The sequence below is a fragment of the Gossypium arboreum genome, chromosome 2 (assembly GCF_025698485.1).
Source record: "Gossypium arboreum isolate Shixiya-1 chromosome 2, ASM2569848v2, whole genome shotgun sequence".
Lineage (NCBI taxonomy): Eukaryota > Viridiplantae > Streptophyta > Magnoliopsida > Malvales > Malvaceae > Gossypium > Gossypium arboreum.
This window is the reverse complement of record NC_069071.1, coordinates 1698647-1716000: the sequence shown is the minus strand read 5'-3', so window position 1 is coordinate 1716000 and position 17354 is coordinate 1698647. Positions and strand designations below refer to the sequence as shown.

The 17354-nt window shown below is 29.0% G+C and overlaps 1 protein-coding gene across 1 annotated transcript; it reads right to left on the bottom strand.

The window, feature by feature from the left end:
- Positions 1–9581: 9581 nt before the first annotated feature.
- LOC128289409 (uncharacterized) lies at positions 9582–11427 on the bottom strand. The gene is made up of 4 exons (XM_053025255.1): positions 10778–11427; positions 10366–10552; positions 10055–10272; positions 9582–9873 (listed from the first exon to the last, which is right to left on the bottom strand). The coding sequence occupies exons 1-4, from the start codon at positions 11313–11315 to the stop codon at positions 9743–9745; spliced, it is 1074 nt and encodes a 357-aa protein (XP_052881215.1). The 5' UTR covers positions 11316–11427; the 3' UTR covers positions 9582–9742.
- Between the last annotated feature and the right edge of the window lie 5927 nt (positions 11428–17354).

The following is a 17354-nucleotide window of genomic DNA, read 5'->3' as shown; positions in this document are numbered from 1 at the left end:
TTTAAAAATAAAAATTCTACGGTAGTATACTTTTTTAATTTCATAAACAATTTTAAAAATTGTCTCTCCTTGTAAATTTTTAACTTTACTTATAGAATCTAAAAACTTTACTAGTAATGTACCAAATATAACTTTAAAACTTTCAAAAAAAATTGGAGGGATTATATAAAATTTTAATAAACCTTAAAGGGCCATTATAATATTATCCCATTTGAAATTTAAGGCACTCCAGCTTCGAAGGCGTCTCTCCGTCCGAAGGATAGCATTCAATCAACTCTAAAATAATATAGGTACGGAGATTAATTTGTTTTCATTATCCTCTCAAAATTCGAGACACATGTCAAAACATCATTCTAAAATTCGATATTTCTACATGTTGAAAATATATATATATATATATATATATAAAGGTAGTGAAGATAAGGATTCATTGAATTGTTGACGTTGGATATTGATAAATGAAGAAGAAGATAAAGATGCCTTTTTCATGCAAGCTGACAAACCATTTCTGACCATCAAATTATGGCATTATTAATATATCAATTATTTCAACACCATTATCTTGGACTATCAAAATAACTCTCTCTTTTTCTTTATAAAGTATTTTTTCAAATTATTCTATAATTATTCTTATATTAAAAGTTTGAATTATTTTTATTTATGTTAATTTTAAATTTTTTGAAAATCTTAAAGTTTAAGCTCTTATATTAAAACAATTGTCATGTTTAGAAACTAATTTAAAAAAATTCATATCTTAACGTAAAAATAATTATTTAGTTTAAATTTCAATACGAAAATAATTGCTAAATACAATTACTAACTTGACAAAAAAAACTTGAGTAAAAATTGTTTTCAAATATCAACTTAGGACAACTTACAGATTACTCAAATATCAAGCATAATTATGGGCCATGGTAATGCATATGTCATACGAAAAAGGGCATATCATGGAATAAGAAATTTTGCTTTGTGATGGTCGAAAAGCCCAACAACTAAAATGATAAGTTGTTTTGTGTTACTCTTATAAATAAATATTAAAATTTTGAAATTTTCTAATTTTAGCTACTCAAAAGTTTTTAAGCTCATTAGTTCCTATTAGTTGGACAAATAGTTAAATATTAATTATTAAGTATTAATTAGTATTTTAATAAATATTAATATTTGAAATTTAAATAAAAATATTAAGTGCAGTTGTAAAGTATATTATATATATTTAAAAATATATAAATTTAAATATTAGAAACCAATAGAGAGATAATTGTAAAACTCAAACATAAATTTTAAAACCCATACTAAAAACACAAAAAAAAGTTTGCAAATTTTCAGTCTCTCATCAATAATTTCATTTGGACGAAAAAAAGGCTTTAAGTTGATTTTAAGTTAACAATTATCAAATGATATTTTAAGAACATGTTAATGTTACAATATACTACGATGAATTTAGCCTTAGGGATATATAAAAAGGCTGTATGGGTACTAGAGGTGATCAAAGGTCGGGTCAGGTTGGGCCCAGATAAAATTTTAGGCCCATCTATTAGGCTCGGGTTTGGCCCGACTCGAAATATAGGCTTAAAAGTTTGTCCAAGCCCGGCCCAAAATAAAATTACTAAGCTCGAGCCCAGCCCGGCCCATATTAATTTTTTTTGCTTATTTTATTAAATAAAAAAATTTAAAAATATAATAAATCAAATATATTTAAAAACATAAAAACAAATAAAAATAATACTAAAACAATTCTTAAAACAATATACAAATTGATAATATAATAAAAAATAGTTATATTAAAAATTTAAAATGATTAAAAATAAAATAAAAAATATATTAATATATAATTTGGGTCGGGCTAGGCCGGGCCCTGAGCCAAAAAACTCTTACACGAGGCTCGGCTCGTTTTCTAAACGGGCCTTATTTTTTTACTCAAGCCCATTTTTCGGGCCTATATTTTTATCCAAACCCTCAAATTTTTTAATCCGGCCTTCGGGTCGGGCCGGGCCACCCGGCCCATGATCAGCTCTAATGGGGACCTCGTCTTCTTTTCCCCCTTTTTTTTTTTTTTTTGGGCCTTTTCATTTGTTTCTTCGACCTTTGGCTGGCATTTTGTGAGCTTTTCCGGCCGTCTTATGAAGGTTCCCTCTTTCCGTTCGTAGCTCGGGCCTAGGCCTTTGACTTCTCTTCGATATTCCCGATCTTTACTTGTTGTGCTCCGCTGTCACCATGGTCCCCTGCTGGTTAGAGCTTGTCGGTGCTCGGGTTTGCGTTGCACCAGTCTGTTCAACTGGTGGCTGAAGCTGTTCGTGGTTGTAAATTCTTCCTTCGGCATCGATTACCATCTGGCTTCATGGTGATTGTCAAAGTTTTTCTCTGGGTTGTTGAAGCATGGTCTAACTTCGGAGGCGTTACATGCCGTCATTTGGTGCATTCGCCTTTGACCTTTCGACCTCCCTTGGAACTTTATTCCCGTGACGACGGCTCTGATGTTTTGTTCTTTGTGTTTGTTTGTGGCTTGTTGAGGCTGGGTTCTGCTCTATCGTAAGCCTGTGAGCTTTTATGTTGTAGTAATATAATTTATTTGGTAAAAAAACGTGGTTATCAACTCGTTTAATGATTTTAAGTTTTTAATAATTTATTATGTCTGTCACTATTTATAAGTTTAAAAAAACATCTAAAATAAGTAACACAGTAAGACAATGGTTTTTGTGGAAATACAGACCAATTCCCCTCAACATCAGTCACATAAAGCACTCATCTTATTGCTTTATCGGTCACTTCCCAACAAGCATTACCAGTCTCTATGGCAACCCAATCTCAATTTGGTTGCTTCTTCCCTAATTAAACCAAGACCAGTGATGACAAATATGAAGATGAAACGAAACTAGGATGCTAATTAATTAAAGCTTTAGAAATGGAGATTTTTTACTGGTCAAGAAATTGATTCGTGTATCTCCAAATGTACAATGCAGTGATAGCGAAAATGGCTACCCATGAAACGAAGTGATCCAACTGATTCATAAACTAGCTGTAATAGATGTTGCTGTTGAGCTTGCGAGAAGTGATCCACTTTGTCGAAACCACCCTTTTTATTTTAAAAAAAACTTATGTTTAATGAAAATACAGGGGAATCGACTTTTGAAAATAAAACATGGAGTCGCCACCAATCCTTTTTGTTTAGCTGTGATCGGGTCACCTAAGAATTGGGTTATTTTAATAAAACATTTTTTTATTTACTAAAACAACGATTTTGGTCTACGAACTTTGAGAAAGTAGGTTCGGGAGTCGGTTACGTATGAGGAAGGATTAGCACCCTCACTACGCCCAAAATTGGTACCAAATCGATTAAATACTGTCTTTATGTCTAAAATTAAAAATATTTTTGAAATGTGGTTCTTTTTTAATAATATTTGAATAACCCGAGTTGGTTGCCAAAAATCTTCTTGTTTCGACTTCCGAAAGTTTATAATTCGAAAATTGCAAAAGGATGCCCAACTTATTTGGTCCAACGAAAAACTGAAACCCAGCACAGTAGGGCACGATTCCTCGAATTTCCAAACATTGAACATTGCCTTGCCTTAGAAAATACGAGTGAAATTCCAAAGGGATCTTCGATTGTTTTGAACAAATGAAAAAGCGCAACCCAGCATGATAGGGCCCGATTCTCAAATCGCCAAACATCGAACATCGCCTTCGTTTTGAATGGTTTTTAGTAAACATGAATGAAATTCCATAAGGACATTCGATTGTTTTGAGCAAACGAGAAATTGCAACCCAGCACGTTAGGGCACGATTCCTCGAATTGTCAAATATCGAATATCAGCTTCATTTTAAAGAATTCTTGAATAATTGTGAAACTAGCTTAAAAGGCCTTAATATGTTTGAAATAAGACGAAATCAATCATCAAAAAAATTGGATTTTATAAAGCCATATTTCATAAATCGAATGGAAAAACAATGATATGGGATATATGCACATGAGATACGATCAATTAACAAACTAATAATTAGGTATAACTAACCTAGGAAATATAATTAAACTCACAAGCATGGTTGAACAATGATTGGTTTAATGACATCAAAAAATAAATGAATATGGTACAACCAATATACATAGTACACAAAACAATATGAACAAACTACAACCACAATAATTATTAAAGCAAAGATTATGAAGAAGGAAATTTGCACCAAATAATATATAAAAACATGTTAAAGATGATGTGTTCATTTAAAGTGGACAAACATACATGCATATAAAAATAGTATTTAAATGTGAAATCAAAACAATGTGTAGTAAAATGTGTTCTTAAAAAGGTGACTTGTGTACGTAAAAATATATATAGGAAAGTTTAAGAGAATTCATAAAATAATTTAGTATGGGACTAAATATGTACATAGAACCAAATTATTAATTATTCATGAACAAATATACATGAAACATGTGAGCAAGTGTTATATAAATATTTTGAATAATATAGTATAAAAAAATGAACTACAAAATGATGGTTAAAATATATATAAAAGGTTATTGAAATAGTTCAACAAATATATAAAAATATTAAGTACTTTAAAGTAATGAATATTACAAACTACAAAATTTAATTAGAGATGTACATGTAGAATATTTAAAGAAATATCGTATAAATATCGAAATAACATGATAAAAAGAACCTCAAACTCATTGTACAAAGAAGACTATAAGTATAAAATCATGAGTCTAATAATGTGTATAGATTAAATATATGTACCAATATATATATAAGTACAAAAATAATTTAAACGATATGTAAAACGTGTACACAAAACATATTAAAATAACAAAAACATATGGGTTTAGTAATGTATAGATTAATATATATACCAAATATATGAATATTAATGGTTTGAATAGTACACATATAAATAAAAAATAATCATAAACAATGCTAATTAGATAATAGTACATGAAAGAATTTTGAATAATGGAAATACAATAAAATATATTTTAAAATATAAACTATATACACCATAGACTTGAAAGAAAATATAGATTTAAAAGAGATTATATACATAAAATAATATGGGATTAATAATGTATGTAAAATAAAGCTGATTTTAATATAAACCATATATATATAATATAAAGGTAATTTAAAATAAATATTATACAATATTTCAAGACAACATAATATAAAAGAGAATTTTGAGACAATAATTTTAAAATTTAAACCGATAAATAAAAGAAATAAAGAAAGTGAAATTATTATAGCGATTCCAAATGTGTATTTAAATAAATCTTTAAAGATAAATATTAAATGAAATTTTCTAAAAAATAAATAAAGAACTACACATATTGAAATGAAAAGAAAACTTAATTGAAATAGAATTAAACTAACAAAGATAATTAATAAATAAAATAAATTAATGAAACTGACATAAGGACCAAAACGCAATGCGCATGAATGCACGAGGGCTAAAAATGCCAATGTTCCCAACCCCCCAAAAAAGCACTCAAGCGCGGACTAAATTGGAGTGGCGCGCAAAGTTTAGGGCAAAAATGAAAGAAATGGAATAGGCTTAAATTAAAGGTGGTGCAAATTGCCCTTTTAAGATGGAAATGCGCAATTCCAGCCTAATGGGTAGGTCAACATGCCGGTTTCCACCCTCTTAATTGCACCACTCTAAATTTAATATAGCTTTTATAATACATTTATTTTAAAAGCTTGCAAAACCATTTTTCTAAGCAAAAAACCCCCCAAATTCCTAACCCTCTCAACTAAGGTTTCAGTCAATAAACCTGCAGCAGCCGAAGCACCACCAGATCCGGTGGCTGACAGTGCAGACGATGGCCTAAACCTATCAACGATGGAGAACTTTCAGCCTTGAGATCTCTGCAAGATAAGGCTCTCCTCTCTCTTTTTCTTTAAACAAAATTGATTTCTTTCCTTTTATTTGTTTTATTTTTTGCAGTAGATAAATCAAAGAAAACAGAAGCTAAATTGAAAGAAAAACGGGATTAAAATCACCTTGTGGAGACTTTTTCTTTTCAATGCTTTTTTTGTATTGATTTTATTTTGTTGTGTGTGTCTGTGTTCGTGTCCAATGATTACAAAGAACATAGGGCTTTTATATAGCCGAAAATAAAAATGAAAATACAAAGAGTTTCTTTTTTTCTCTTTTTTTTCTTGCTGTTGTTTTTGCTGTGCTGTTCTTGTCCTTTGTTTGTCTTCTTTTGCAGGTACGGAGGAGAACGTGGAGCACGTACAGAGGCTATCTTGTTGGCGTCTGGAGGTAGTCAAGGCGATCGGGGTCATTGGTGGCTCATTCATTTGCGGCAAGGCGAACCTTAGGGTTCCTGAGGATTGCTTGACCTTTGGGCCAATCGGGCTGTATTTTTGGGTCTAGGTTAATGGGCCATTGTATTTGGTTTTGGGTCTAAACAATGGGTTTGGGCTATTGGATTTTAATTGGGTCTTGGGTTATGCTGCTGGGTTTGGGGTTGTTTAATATTGTAAGTGGACTTGTGGACATTGTAATGATTTGAACTGTAAATGGACATTAGATGGGCCGTTAATTATTTTTGTTTTTTCTTGGTTTATTCTTGTGGTCTGGGCCCGGGCATAATTTGGGCCTTACACACTTCTCTTCTCTCTTCCATAAAGCTATGCAACAACAAATAAAAACGGCTGTACAAAGCTTTTAAAGCTCAAATTTTCAATCTTTATAATTTAATCCTTAGTTTTACTAATCACTAAATTATCACTTTATCATTTCTTACTTTACTAACATACATTTATTTACATATTCACTACATTTATTTTCTCTTCACTTTCTTATGCTTTCTTTCACTTTCTCCTTCAACTGATTGATTTCTATGGTAGAAAATGATCTAATAACACTCTAACATATGAAATTAAGCTATGGTTTTAAAGTAGAACTCAAGGAAAATTACTTTCTTTTTCTCTTCTTTTCTCTCTTTCCTTCTCCTTGCTGCCGTCCCATGCTAAAATAATATAAGAAAATTCTACAATTTTCTTTTCTTTCAATTTCATCCTTATTTTCCACCCATCAATCAAATTTCAACAAATTTCATCCTTAATTACCATATTTCCCCCTCAACTTTGCACTTCACTAGGTAATCTCATTATTATGTCTAAAAATATCAATTAAAATAGTAGCATTGCATTTAGGTCCTTTTCTCACAATATACTTTCCACTACTATTCAATTTAGCCCATACTTAGATTTTCCAACTCCACACATCAATACATATCCATGTAACATTCAATAAAATATTTATTCAATTTCAACTCCTTTAAAAAAATGGTGAATTTTCACTTTTAATCCTTCAACTTTTACAATTTTTTAATTTACTACATGCTAAATTTTCACTATTGATACTTTCTCTCCAAATACTTATTTCACTTTTAAATTACTTAATCCTTTCTGGAATACTAAAATTTTGGGTATTACACCATCATAAAACCATTTAGTCTCGAAATAGCTCGTCATGCATCATGAAAGAATGCATATCCGATAAAATCATATTTCTTCCCCGATCTACTCTTTCTCGACAGTATGAAAACGTCCACCACTCTCCCATGGTATTGGAACAGTTTCCATAACCATATCCAATGCATCCTAGCCGAAAGGTTATTGACGAACACGGTCACTATACCACGAACACAATACATGGTTGAGATCACTGGCACTACTGAATATTTTGCAGGTGAAACGCAAGAGAAGCCATACGATAGAGGTATGTCGGTGACCACGATGAAAGTCCAGAGGATGATTCAGTCACGGTGGCTGCAGGTGGTGGGACAACCGAAGGAAAGCAATGGTGATGTTGGTCGGCAGCTGCAGGACGCACGGCGCTAGTGAGTGGTGGTGGCTAAAGGTTCCAAGTTGAGTGCTTTAAGTTCATGTTAGATTAATTGCTTAATGAATTATCTCGCTTGATAATAACTATAAAATTGCAAAGATTTATAAAATATGTATAACTATTTTGCTGGTTGTTTTGTTGTCCATTCAATTTAATTTGTGTTAGGAATTGAATTTTCATCACTGAATTTTATGGAATTGAATTTTGTGTTTAGTGTGCATATCACAGGTAGCTTTTTGTTTTTAATAGTTATGGTTACCTATGTTCTTATGTTGTTTATTGGCATCTTCGTACCTAAGTTTTTGATCCAATCCTTACTCCTTAATTTTCCTTTTGGAGTAATTGGTTGCCATGTTACAGTATGTTCTCATGGATTGAACTTCTTTAATTTATTGTAGCTTCCTAGGATTGAGGTTGATGGTGGGAGCACTGACATGTGACAACTTCTTGTGGGAAACAGATAAGAAAAGAGGTTTTTTTTTTTTTTTCTAGCTTAAGTCAACCAATATATATACTATTTACTCGCATGGGACTGTTTTAAGGTGCTAACTATTGATTATATGTGAAAAGAAAAAAACTATAGATTATGTATTGTGAATTTGCCATTGTGTTTAGTAATTTTATTTTGTGTCTTAGTAACAGGAAATATTTGAGTTTTTATACATATTATTACTGTTTATAGTATGACTTTACGGTTCATAACTTGACTCTACTACTTTTAGGACTGACATTTTGAGCGGACTGACATTCTGAGTTGACTTTAGGCATGTTGAACACGTGTTTTATTTTAGATAGGCTGTCAAACCACGTGGTCTCCCTTCTATGAGCTTCCTGGATACATGCGAACTGAGATTGCGACCTCCCCTCAGTTCGTGCGAACTATCCTTGTGAGCTAGACTTGCAAACTCCCCTTATTGTCCTCTTACGGTTCGGGTCATACTCAATTTTTTGGTGGAACCTATCTGGATCGCGGGTAGGTGACGTAGATCCTACTTGATATTCGGATTAGTGATCACCGATGTATAATACACGGTATATTTTATCATGGAAGTGGTCTGATCTTTTTTATCTTCTTAACGTGGGATTGGATCAAATCAAATGAATATCTTCAACCACAATATAAAAGAAAATCGAAACCAACATCTTCAGTTCATCAACAGAATCCAAAATTTTCCCAGTATCTTTATATATCATGACCAGAAAGAACACTTCCAACTCATTCAAGAAGTTCTCTATATCGTCTAACATATTGGATTTTGGCTTGTTAAAATGTTGAAGCACTTCTCAATGTCTATGTTTCTTCCATTGATTGCCATTCTCATCTTTGATCGTGTGAATGATATTCCTAATTCTTCGTTTGTTGGCAGTGAGATGAAAGTATCTGGTGTTCCTCTTACCATCCATAATCCAATCCAATTTGTAATGAAAATTCATGCAAAATGTATATTAATTAAAAACTTCTGCTAAAATCAGATGAAGCTTTGAAAGAGTAAAATTGAAGTTCAAATCTCATAAAATATAAACCTTTTTTCTTTTGTCTTGAGGCTTTTCATCTACTGCCTTAACCCTTCTCCATTGTGGCCATTGGCAAGGACAGCTGCATGGGTTAACTTGTGATATTAGCTTAGTCAAAGTTTTATGTATTATATATATATTAATTTTTTTTATGATTCGTAAAATTAACTCAATCAAATATTTTAGATATAACATAGTATACTATAATATATATATATATATATATATCAATTTTTGTATAAAAAAACCAAACATCACACAAAAAAAATTTGCAAATATTAAGATACAATTTCTTTTATACGTTGGATGTCGCCTCTTAAGAGTGATTATATGAACCAACTAGATTAATTATCGGACTCTATATATATAAATATCAATTTTGTTTCTTCATTTTCTTCTTGTTTTCCTTTTCACCAACTTTGCCCACCACACTCCCAAAAAAAGGCTTAATTCGATCCCAGTTTTTTGCCACCAGCATAGGAAATGTTGTACCCATCATAACACCTGCAATAATGCAACATCAACAACCAAACAAAAATTCTAACATTTTGAATTCATTAACAATATATATTTATATACTTCAATGAAGTAAGAAAAATTCTAGTCATTTCATGTTTAAGATCAAAATCATTTTGAAGTTAAACCAATTTAAGTTGGAATCAAACCAGGTTGGGCATATATTTACCTCTACAAAGCGTTGGCAGATCAAAGAAGGTTCCGGCGTAGGAGAAAAGCAAAAGAAAGGCAACCGTTTGTGGAAATACAGACCAACAATTCCCCTCAACATCAGTCACATAAAGTACCCATCTTATCACTTTATCAGTCACTTCCCAACAAGCATTTGCAGTTTCCATGGCAACCTGTTCTCGCAGTTTTTCCAATCTCAATTTGGTTGCTTCTTCCCTAATTAAATCAAAGCAGTGATGATGAAGAGGAGGATGAAACAAAATTGGGATTTAATTAATTGAAACTTTAGAAATATTGGAGATTACTTACCGATCAAGAAACCGATTCACATATCTCCAAATGAACAATGCAGTGATAGCAAAAATGGCTACCCATGAAACAATAGTGAGGAAGTTGTATTCGTAAACTTGTTGTAATAGCCATGTTGCAGCTGAGCTTGCAAAAAGTGATCCACTTATCTTCTTTCTCTTCCATAAAGCTATGTCGTTTACAAGCTCTGCAACAACAACAACAAAAAGAAAAGGTCGTAGAAAGCTTTCAAAGGTCAATTTTGATTTTGGTAAGCTAACATATGAAATTTAATTCTAACAATAACTTAACATAATTTAATCCTCTAATTTTTGGTCGACAACCATGTTTGTGGTGTGTGAACTGATAGTGATTTGCTCCTCCTAATACAAATACCAAAATCAGAACCAAAAGGAGTATATCAGGAACTGACCTGCAGGCTGGGAATTAACAATTTTCTCAAATGAAGCTTTGGATCGAATCAAATCAAGAAAAATGCCACCAGTATTTTTAGCACCCGAATGAAGATCTTCAACCGCAATAGAAAAGAAAATCATAACCAACATCTTCAATTCATCCATTGAATCCAGAATTTTCCTAGTATCTTCATATATCATAACCGGAAAAAATACATCTAACATCGTCCGAATCGAATTATCCACTTCAATCAGCTCTTTGGCAAACTTATACTTCTTGGCGTAGCTCCATGAACTCACCCTATTTGATTTATCAACTATTTCCTTAGCTCGAGTCAAATGATTCAACAGCCTCTCGATCTCATGCGAATCAGTGGACCGACTTATCTCCATCACCCTCGGCGTAACCCAATTCACCGTGTCGTTGAGATGATCGAGGAGTGGCTTGAATCTTTTTTCCGTCCTCTTTGCTCTCTTTATGGAATCTAGTAATAAGTTTATTATGTTTGATAGAGCAACTCCTGGGACAACGTTCATCAGTTGAGGAAACATCATGAACTAGTATTGTTTTTGTTTTTGTTTTTTTTTTTTAAATTGACGTGAACGTAAAAGGTGTACAATATATATATTCATGAACTCCATTTTATGAACTTTGTTTCTTGGAATCTGCTTTGTTCATCACTAGAAACTGATGATTTTATGTATAATTTGACCGGGTTCTGATAAAATTATTTCATTTTGTATCTGCTAGGAAACCTTCTCCTTTATATTTAATTCCAACTTTCAGATAGTTTAGCTTCAACAAATCTTATGAAAATGGCAGAAAGCAACCTCTGTATATATATATTGTAGCAATATATGTGAACAAAATGATTACTCAACTAAGCATGAGTCATCCTCCTCTTTTATTAAAATTTTCTGAAACTAATGAAACTTTTCCTGGTTTGATATGTTTTGGTTTATTTGTATTCTTAGAAACTTTGATTTCCTTCGCTTCGATTCATTTTTCTGAATTAATTAATATATAATTTTGTTAACAAGGCTTGTATGGAATATGGTTTCTGTTTGAAACACTTGCTTTATTAAGAAAAATAATAATTTTTTTATTATTTAATTGGAATTTGGACTGACTTGACAATAAACTATTGCAAGTTGATATTGAAATTTAGAAATTGGTTGAGTTTTAATTTGATTAGTATTGGTATTGTTGTTAGTGTAAAGAGGACGTGCTGAAATTTATTATCCTCCTATTTAAGAATTTGGAGAGAGATTATGGATCATTTTAGACATTGTATAAAAGAACAGATATAATAAAAACTTATAACGACCAGATAACAGTATTTCAAATTTTCTATAAAATTAAAAAAATTCATCACTTGTGTATTAAATAATAATGTATATAAATAAAGAAGATTATATACAGAAAGAGCCAAAGTAATATAAAATTTCAAGTCAAACTCCTAACTAACAACAACTTGAAATTAAAGGACCATTAATATAATTTATGTTTTTTTTGGGTATACTATTATGGCAATTATCAAAGCTGTATCAATATCGTCAAACTAATAAAGAAAACTATATATATATATATATATATATATATAGTCGTACATCAAAAACCATATTAAATCTTATTAAAATGATAAAAATTAAATTATGACAGGCATGATGTGGGCAGTGGCAGGGTGTAGTGTAGACGCATGGTCCTCATTGTAAAATTTTAATTTACATCTTTTATAATTTATACAATTATAAATTAATGGAAAAATTGTATTTTAGTCCCTCAAAATTATAAAATTTTGATTTATCCCTTTAAAATTATAAAGATATAAATTATTAAAGTGATAAAATTACTTTTTATTATCATAAAAATTCAGGCTCCGTCAATGAATGTGGGTAAAAAAGTTATGCCTAAAAGCAAATGAGATTTTGGTTGAAATGATGAAATCTATAATGTCTTAGATTTAAATTTGTGGATAATTCTTAAGTTTAAATTGGGGGAGAATGTCTAAAATTATACATGAACTTTTGTGCAATATGTAATTAGACCTATTTATGGGCCGGACTACCTACCCAAAGTTTGGGAGGGTTTGAATAAAAATATTAGGCCTAAAAAATAGGTTTGGGTAAAAAAATTAGGCCCCTTTTAAAATATGGATCAGGCTCGGGCTTGAACATTTAAGGCTTGAGCCCAACCTGACCCGACTCAACCTGTTTTTAAATTTATAATACTTTATATTATGTTATTTTTATATATTATGTAATTTGTAACACATTAAAAAATAAACTCATACTAAAGATATAATTCTATTCTAATGTACATATTAAAATAATGTTAAGAAGACTATATAACAATATTCAATTAATAAAAAAATAAAATTATGTATATTAAAATAAAATAAATCTTTTTAAAAAATATTTAAAATATAATATGGGCGGGCCTAAAATGACTTGGGTTAGTCTTTTGCAAATATGGGTAAGTTTGCGCAAAATTTTAAACCTATATTTTGGGTTGGGCTGGGCTAAACAAACATAAAGTATGTTAATATCATGTTTAGACCTAGCCCATGAGCACCTCTACATGAAATGCTATACTTAAACTTTGATTTCAAGCAATTTTATATATTAAATTAATGTTAACTTAATTCACTTTTCACAAATCACCAACATAATTATCAATATAACATCTTTTACATTAACCTACCACATTCACAAATAATTATATTTATTCAATATAAAAATAAGTTAACGATTTATTTCTTCAAATGTGTACAACAAAATCAAAATCAAATTTCCATACGTACATTTGAATAGCAATTAAAGTTTCATTAATATAATTGCATCAAAGTTTTATATTTATCCTTTAAATTGATTTTTATAAATTTTATATATAATATAAAAAGACAAAAACACTTTGTGACTATTGAGAGAGGTATCCATAGACCTCAAAAAGATTCATTTTCATGGACCTTAAAACGAACATGAAGGACACATTGACCATGGAAAAAAATATCAAATAACTTTTTTTTATGAGTTACTATAATGACTCTACAATGCTTAGAACAAGTTTTCAATTAAAATTATGTGAGAGAATATTGCTAATGAGACCTTATTAATGAAATTTTTTCAATTTTCATGCTTCAAATATGCCATTAAAGAACCAGAATTAAATAAATAAATAACTATTAAATTTATTTCATTCCCTGAAACGAATATAGTATATAAAAATATAATATTTAACATAAATATAATAAGTAATTATATAATAATCGTAAAAGGAATAATCATATTAATAGATAAATAAGAGAAGAATAATAATTCTAAAAACAACCTTTTAAGTGCGTGATTGAGAACAATAACATGCTTGAAAGTGATAAGCTTATGGTGTTCAACGACCTATCATCTTTGCTAGGATGGGAAGATGATTGCACACATCTTTTGTGGTCGATCATGTTAACTATGGTTATTACCTTTCTGATGAACCCAATTTCTCTATTTTAGTTTAGCATAATTAATTAGTTGTTTTATTTTATAATATTATTTGTATATTTAAATTGATAACACCAAATGATTGGTGTTATTTATTTTGCACAGTAATTATTAATAATATTATTAATTTGAACCTACTTATAGTATTATAAAAATAGAAGGATGAAGTTCCACTAAAATAAAATAAAGGAATTGAATTTTGCATTTCAACATAATTGAAGAACTAAAAACGATAAAAAATAAATGAGATGATATTTTAACTTTCCTTGTGAAATTTAAAATTTCATCTTGAATTTATCAAATAATAATTCATATGTTTGTTATTTAGTCTATTTTAATTTTTAGCACGATGGAATGCGATAAAAACACATCATAAGTTTATATCGAAGCAATAATATAATTTTAGTTATTATCGATCCAACTAAATTAATACTTGATTAATTCATGATATTAATTCAATCAATGCTTTAATATATAAAATAGTATAGAAATATGTATTGATAACCCACTGTAACATTTTTAAGAAGAAAATAATGTAAGTGTAGCTAATTAAGGGTTAGTTTAATATTACTTTTGAAAAATATTTTTAAAATTATTTTTCAAAAGCACTTTTGAATTTTTTTGAAAAGTTTGGTTTAAGATATAAGTGTTTAGTATTACTATTAAAAAGTACTTTTAAGAAATAAAATATCCATTTTAGACATAGTATTATAAAGTAACAAATATGCATTTAGATAATGTTTAAATTAGTTAATATCATGATATTTTAGTAAGAATATAAAAATAATTTATTATAACTTGTTAATATTTTAATATATGAAAATATAAATTTTAAATATTTTAAACAATTAATATTAATTATTTATAAAATTTAATTCGAACATATAAACTATATTTTAAATATTTAAGTATAACCATTAAATATTTGTAATTAGATATTAACATATTTGTATTATTTTAAAAAATGATTTTTATTTTAATTAATGATTTTAATACATTTTATTATTTTATTTTAAAATGTAATTTGAATATATAATCCATATTAGATATTAACATAACATAAAAAATATAAACCTAACAAATTAAAATAGGCTTAAGGGTGTAAAAGGCCTCAAACTTTTCAAAAAAAAACAATTAAGCCCCTCCTTTTTTTTTTTTTGCACTCAGTTGAATACTGGAACTTTCAAAATGCATCAAAAAGCTCTCAAACTTCTTCCAAAAAAGTAATTAAGCCCCAGCTCTTTTTTTTTCCACTCAATTGGATACTTAAACTTTCAAAATGCATCAAAAGACCCTTAAATTTTTCAAAAATTCAATTAAGCCCTGCTCTTATTAAAAATTAGAAAAAAGTATAAAAATAATAAATAATAAATTTTAGAAAAAATTATTAAATTTTAATAAAAATATAAAAATTAGAAATTTATTAAAAATTAGAAATTTTTATAAAAATATTAAAAATAAAAAATGTAAAATTTTATAAATATCATAAAAATTAAAACCCTAGTTCTTTTTCAATTAAAGTCATCATGTGTCGCAACATAATGTGTTATGTGGTGAAAATGATAAAAAATCAATAAAAGTTATAAAAATTATAAAATACTTCTTTTAGTACGATATTTTTTATAAAATGTTTTTAAAAATTTATATTTCTTTATATTTTGCATAATTTTCTTACGACATTATAAAATTTTATAACTTTTTTATATTTCTATATATTTTATAATTTTTACGATTTTTATAAAATTTTATATTTTTATGATTTTTATATAAAATTTTCTAATTTTAATAAATTTTAAATTTTTATATTTTTGTTAAAATTTATTAATTTTTCTAAAATTTATTAATTTTTTCTAGTTTTTAACAAAAGCGTTGGCTTAATTACTTTTTTGAAAAAAATTGAGGTCTTTTGATGCATTTTGAAAGTTCAAATACCCAAATGAGTGTAAAAAAAAAAAGCAAGAATTTAATTGCTTTTTCTAAAAAAGTTGAAGGGTTTTTTAAGCCCTTAAGCCAATTAAAATATTATATGTATTTGAATTAAAGTTTAAAAAATAGGTAATATTTATATACCAAATATAAATATTAAAAATTTTACATTAACATTTACAAGTCCTCTTCCACTGCTACTTCACAAATCAAATTCTATTCAAAGAAAGTGCTATTACTTTGTTGTATTTCAATCTATCCTAAAATCAAATCCAAATTAGGATGTCATTATACAAATATTCTCCACAAAAGTAGATTCAAAATGGTCCTAAAATTGCAGGCAATTTGTACATAAATCTACATCACAAAAATTAAATCTACAATCCAACAACAGAATCAATATCATTAAGATGTTTCTCAGCAACTAAACAGAAAACCCAAAAAAATCAAAGGAGAAAAAGAAGGTAGGCTAAAAGAGATTAACCTGAAATAGGGGAAAAAACGAGAGAAAGTTAAATAGAGAGATGAAATGATAGATGAGATTAGGGGAGTAGAAATGGATAGTGTGAGAGAGAGAGAGCAACAAAAACCCTTGGAGAAAATGAAAGAAGCTAGGGAGAACCAGAGAAAAAAAAGGGAAAGTATCGTTGGATTAGAGATGAAAAAGTAATTAAGTACTAAAAAGTGTTTTGGGAGAAGAAAAGTTAAAAATTTTATCATCTCCGTTTGGTCAAAAGTAATTTTAAAAAGCCAAAAATCTCACAAAAAAGTTACCTTTTTAGCTAACTTTTCTCCCAAAAGTGATTTTCAAGGCAAAAATGTTTATTCACATCAATACAAAACAAGCCCTTAGCCTTAGCTTGATTGGTATCGACATTGCTGTCAGTGTAAGAGGACGTGGGTTTGAATGTATTGAAGAGCATTATCCTCCTATCTAAGGGTTGGTGAGAAACTATAGGTAATTTTAAACATTATATCAAAAAAATATTAATATTAAGAAAAAATTCTTGTAAATGTGAACACATACCTACGTTTAATTCTCTCATTTCTACCCTCATTTTCATTCCATTCTCTTACATGAATGCATATATATATAACACTCTTTTACCACACATAAAACAAATTACCACATCTTTAAATAATCAAATGCCAATTCTCTCTTTTCATACTTCTTTTTCA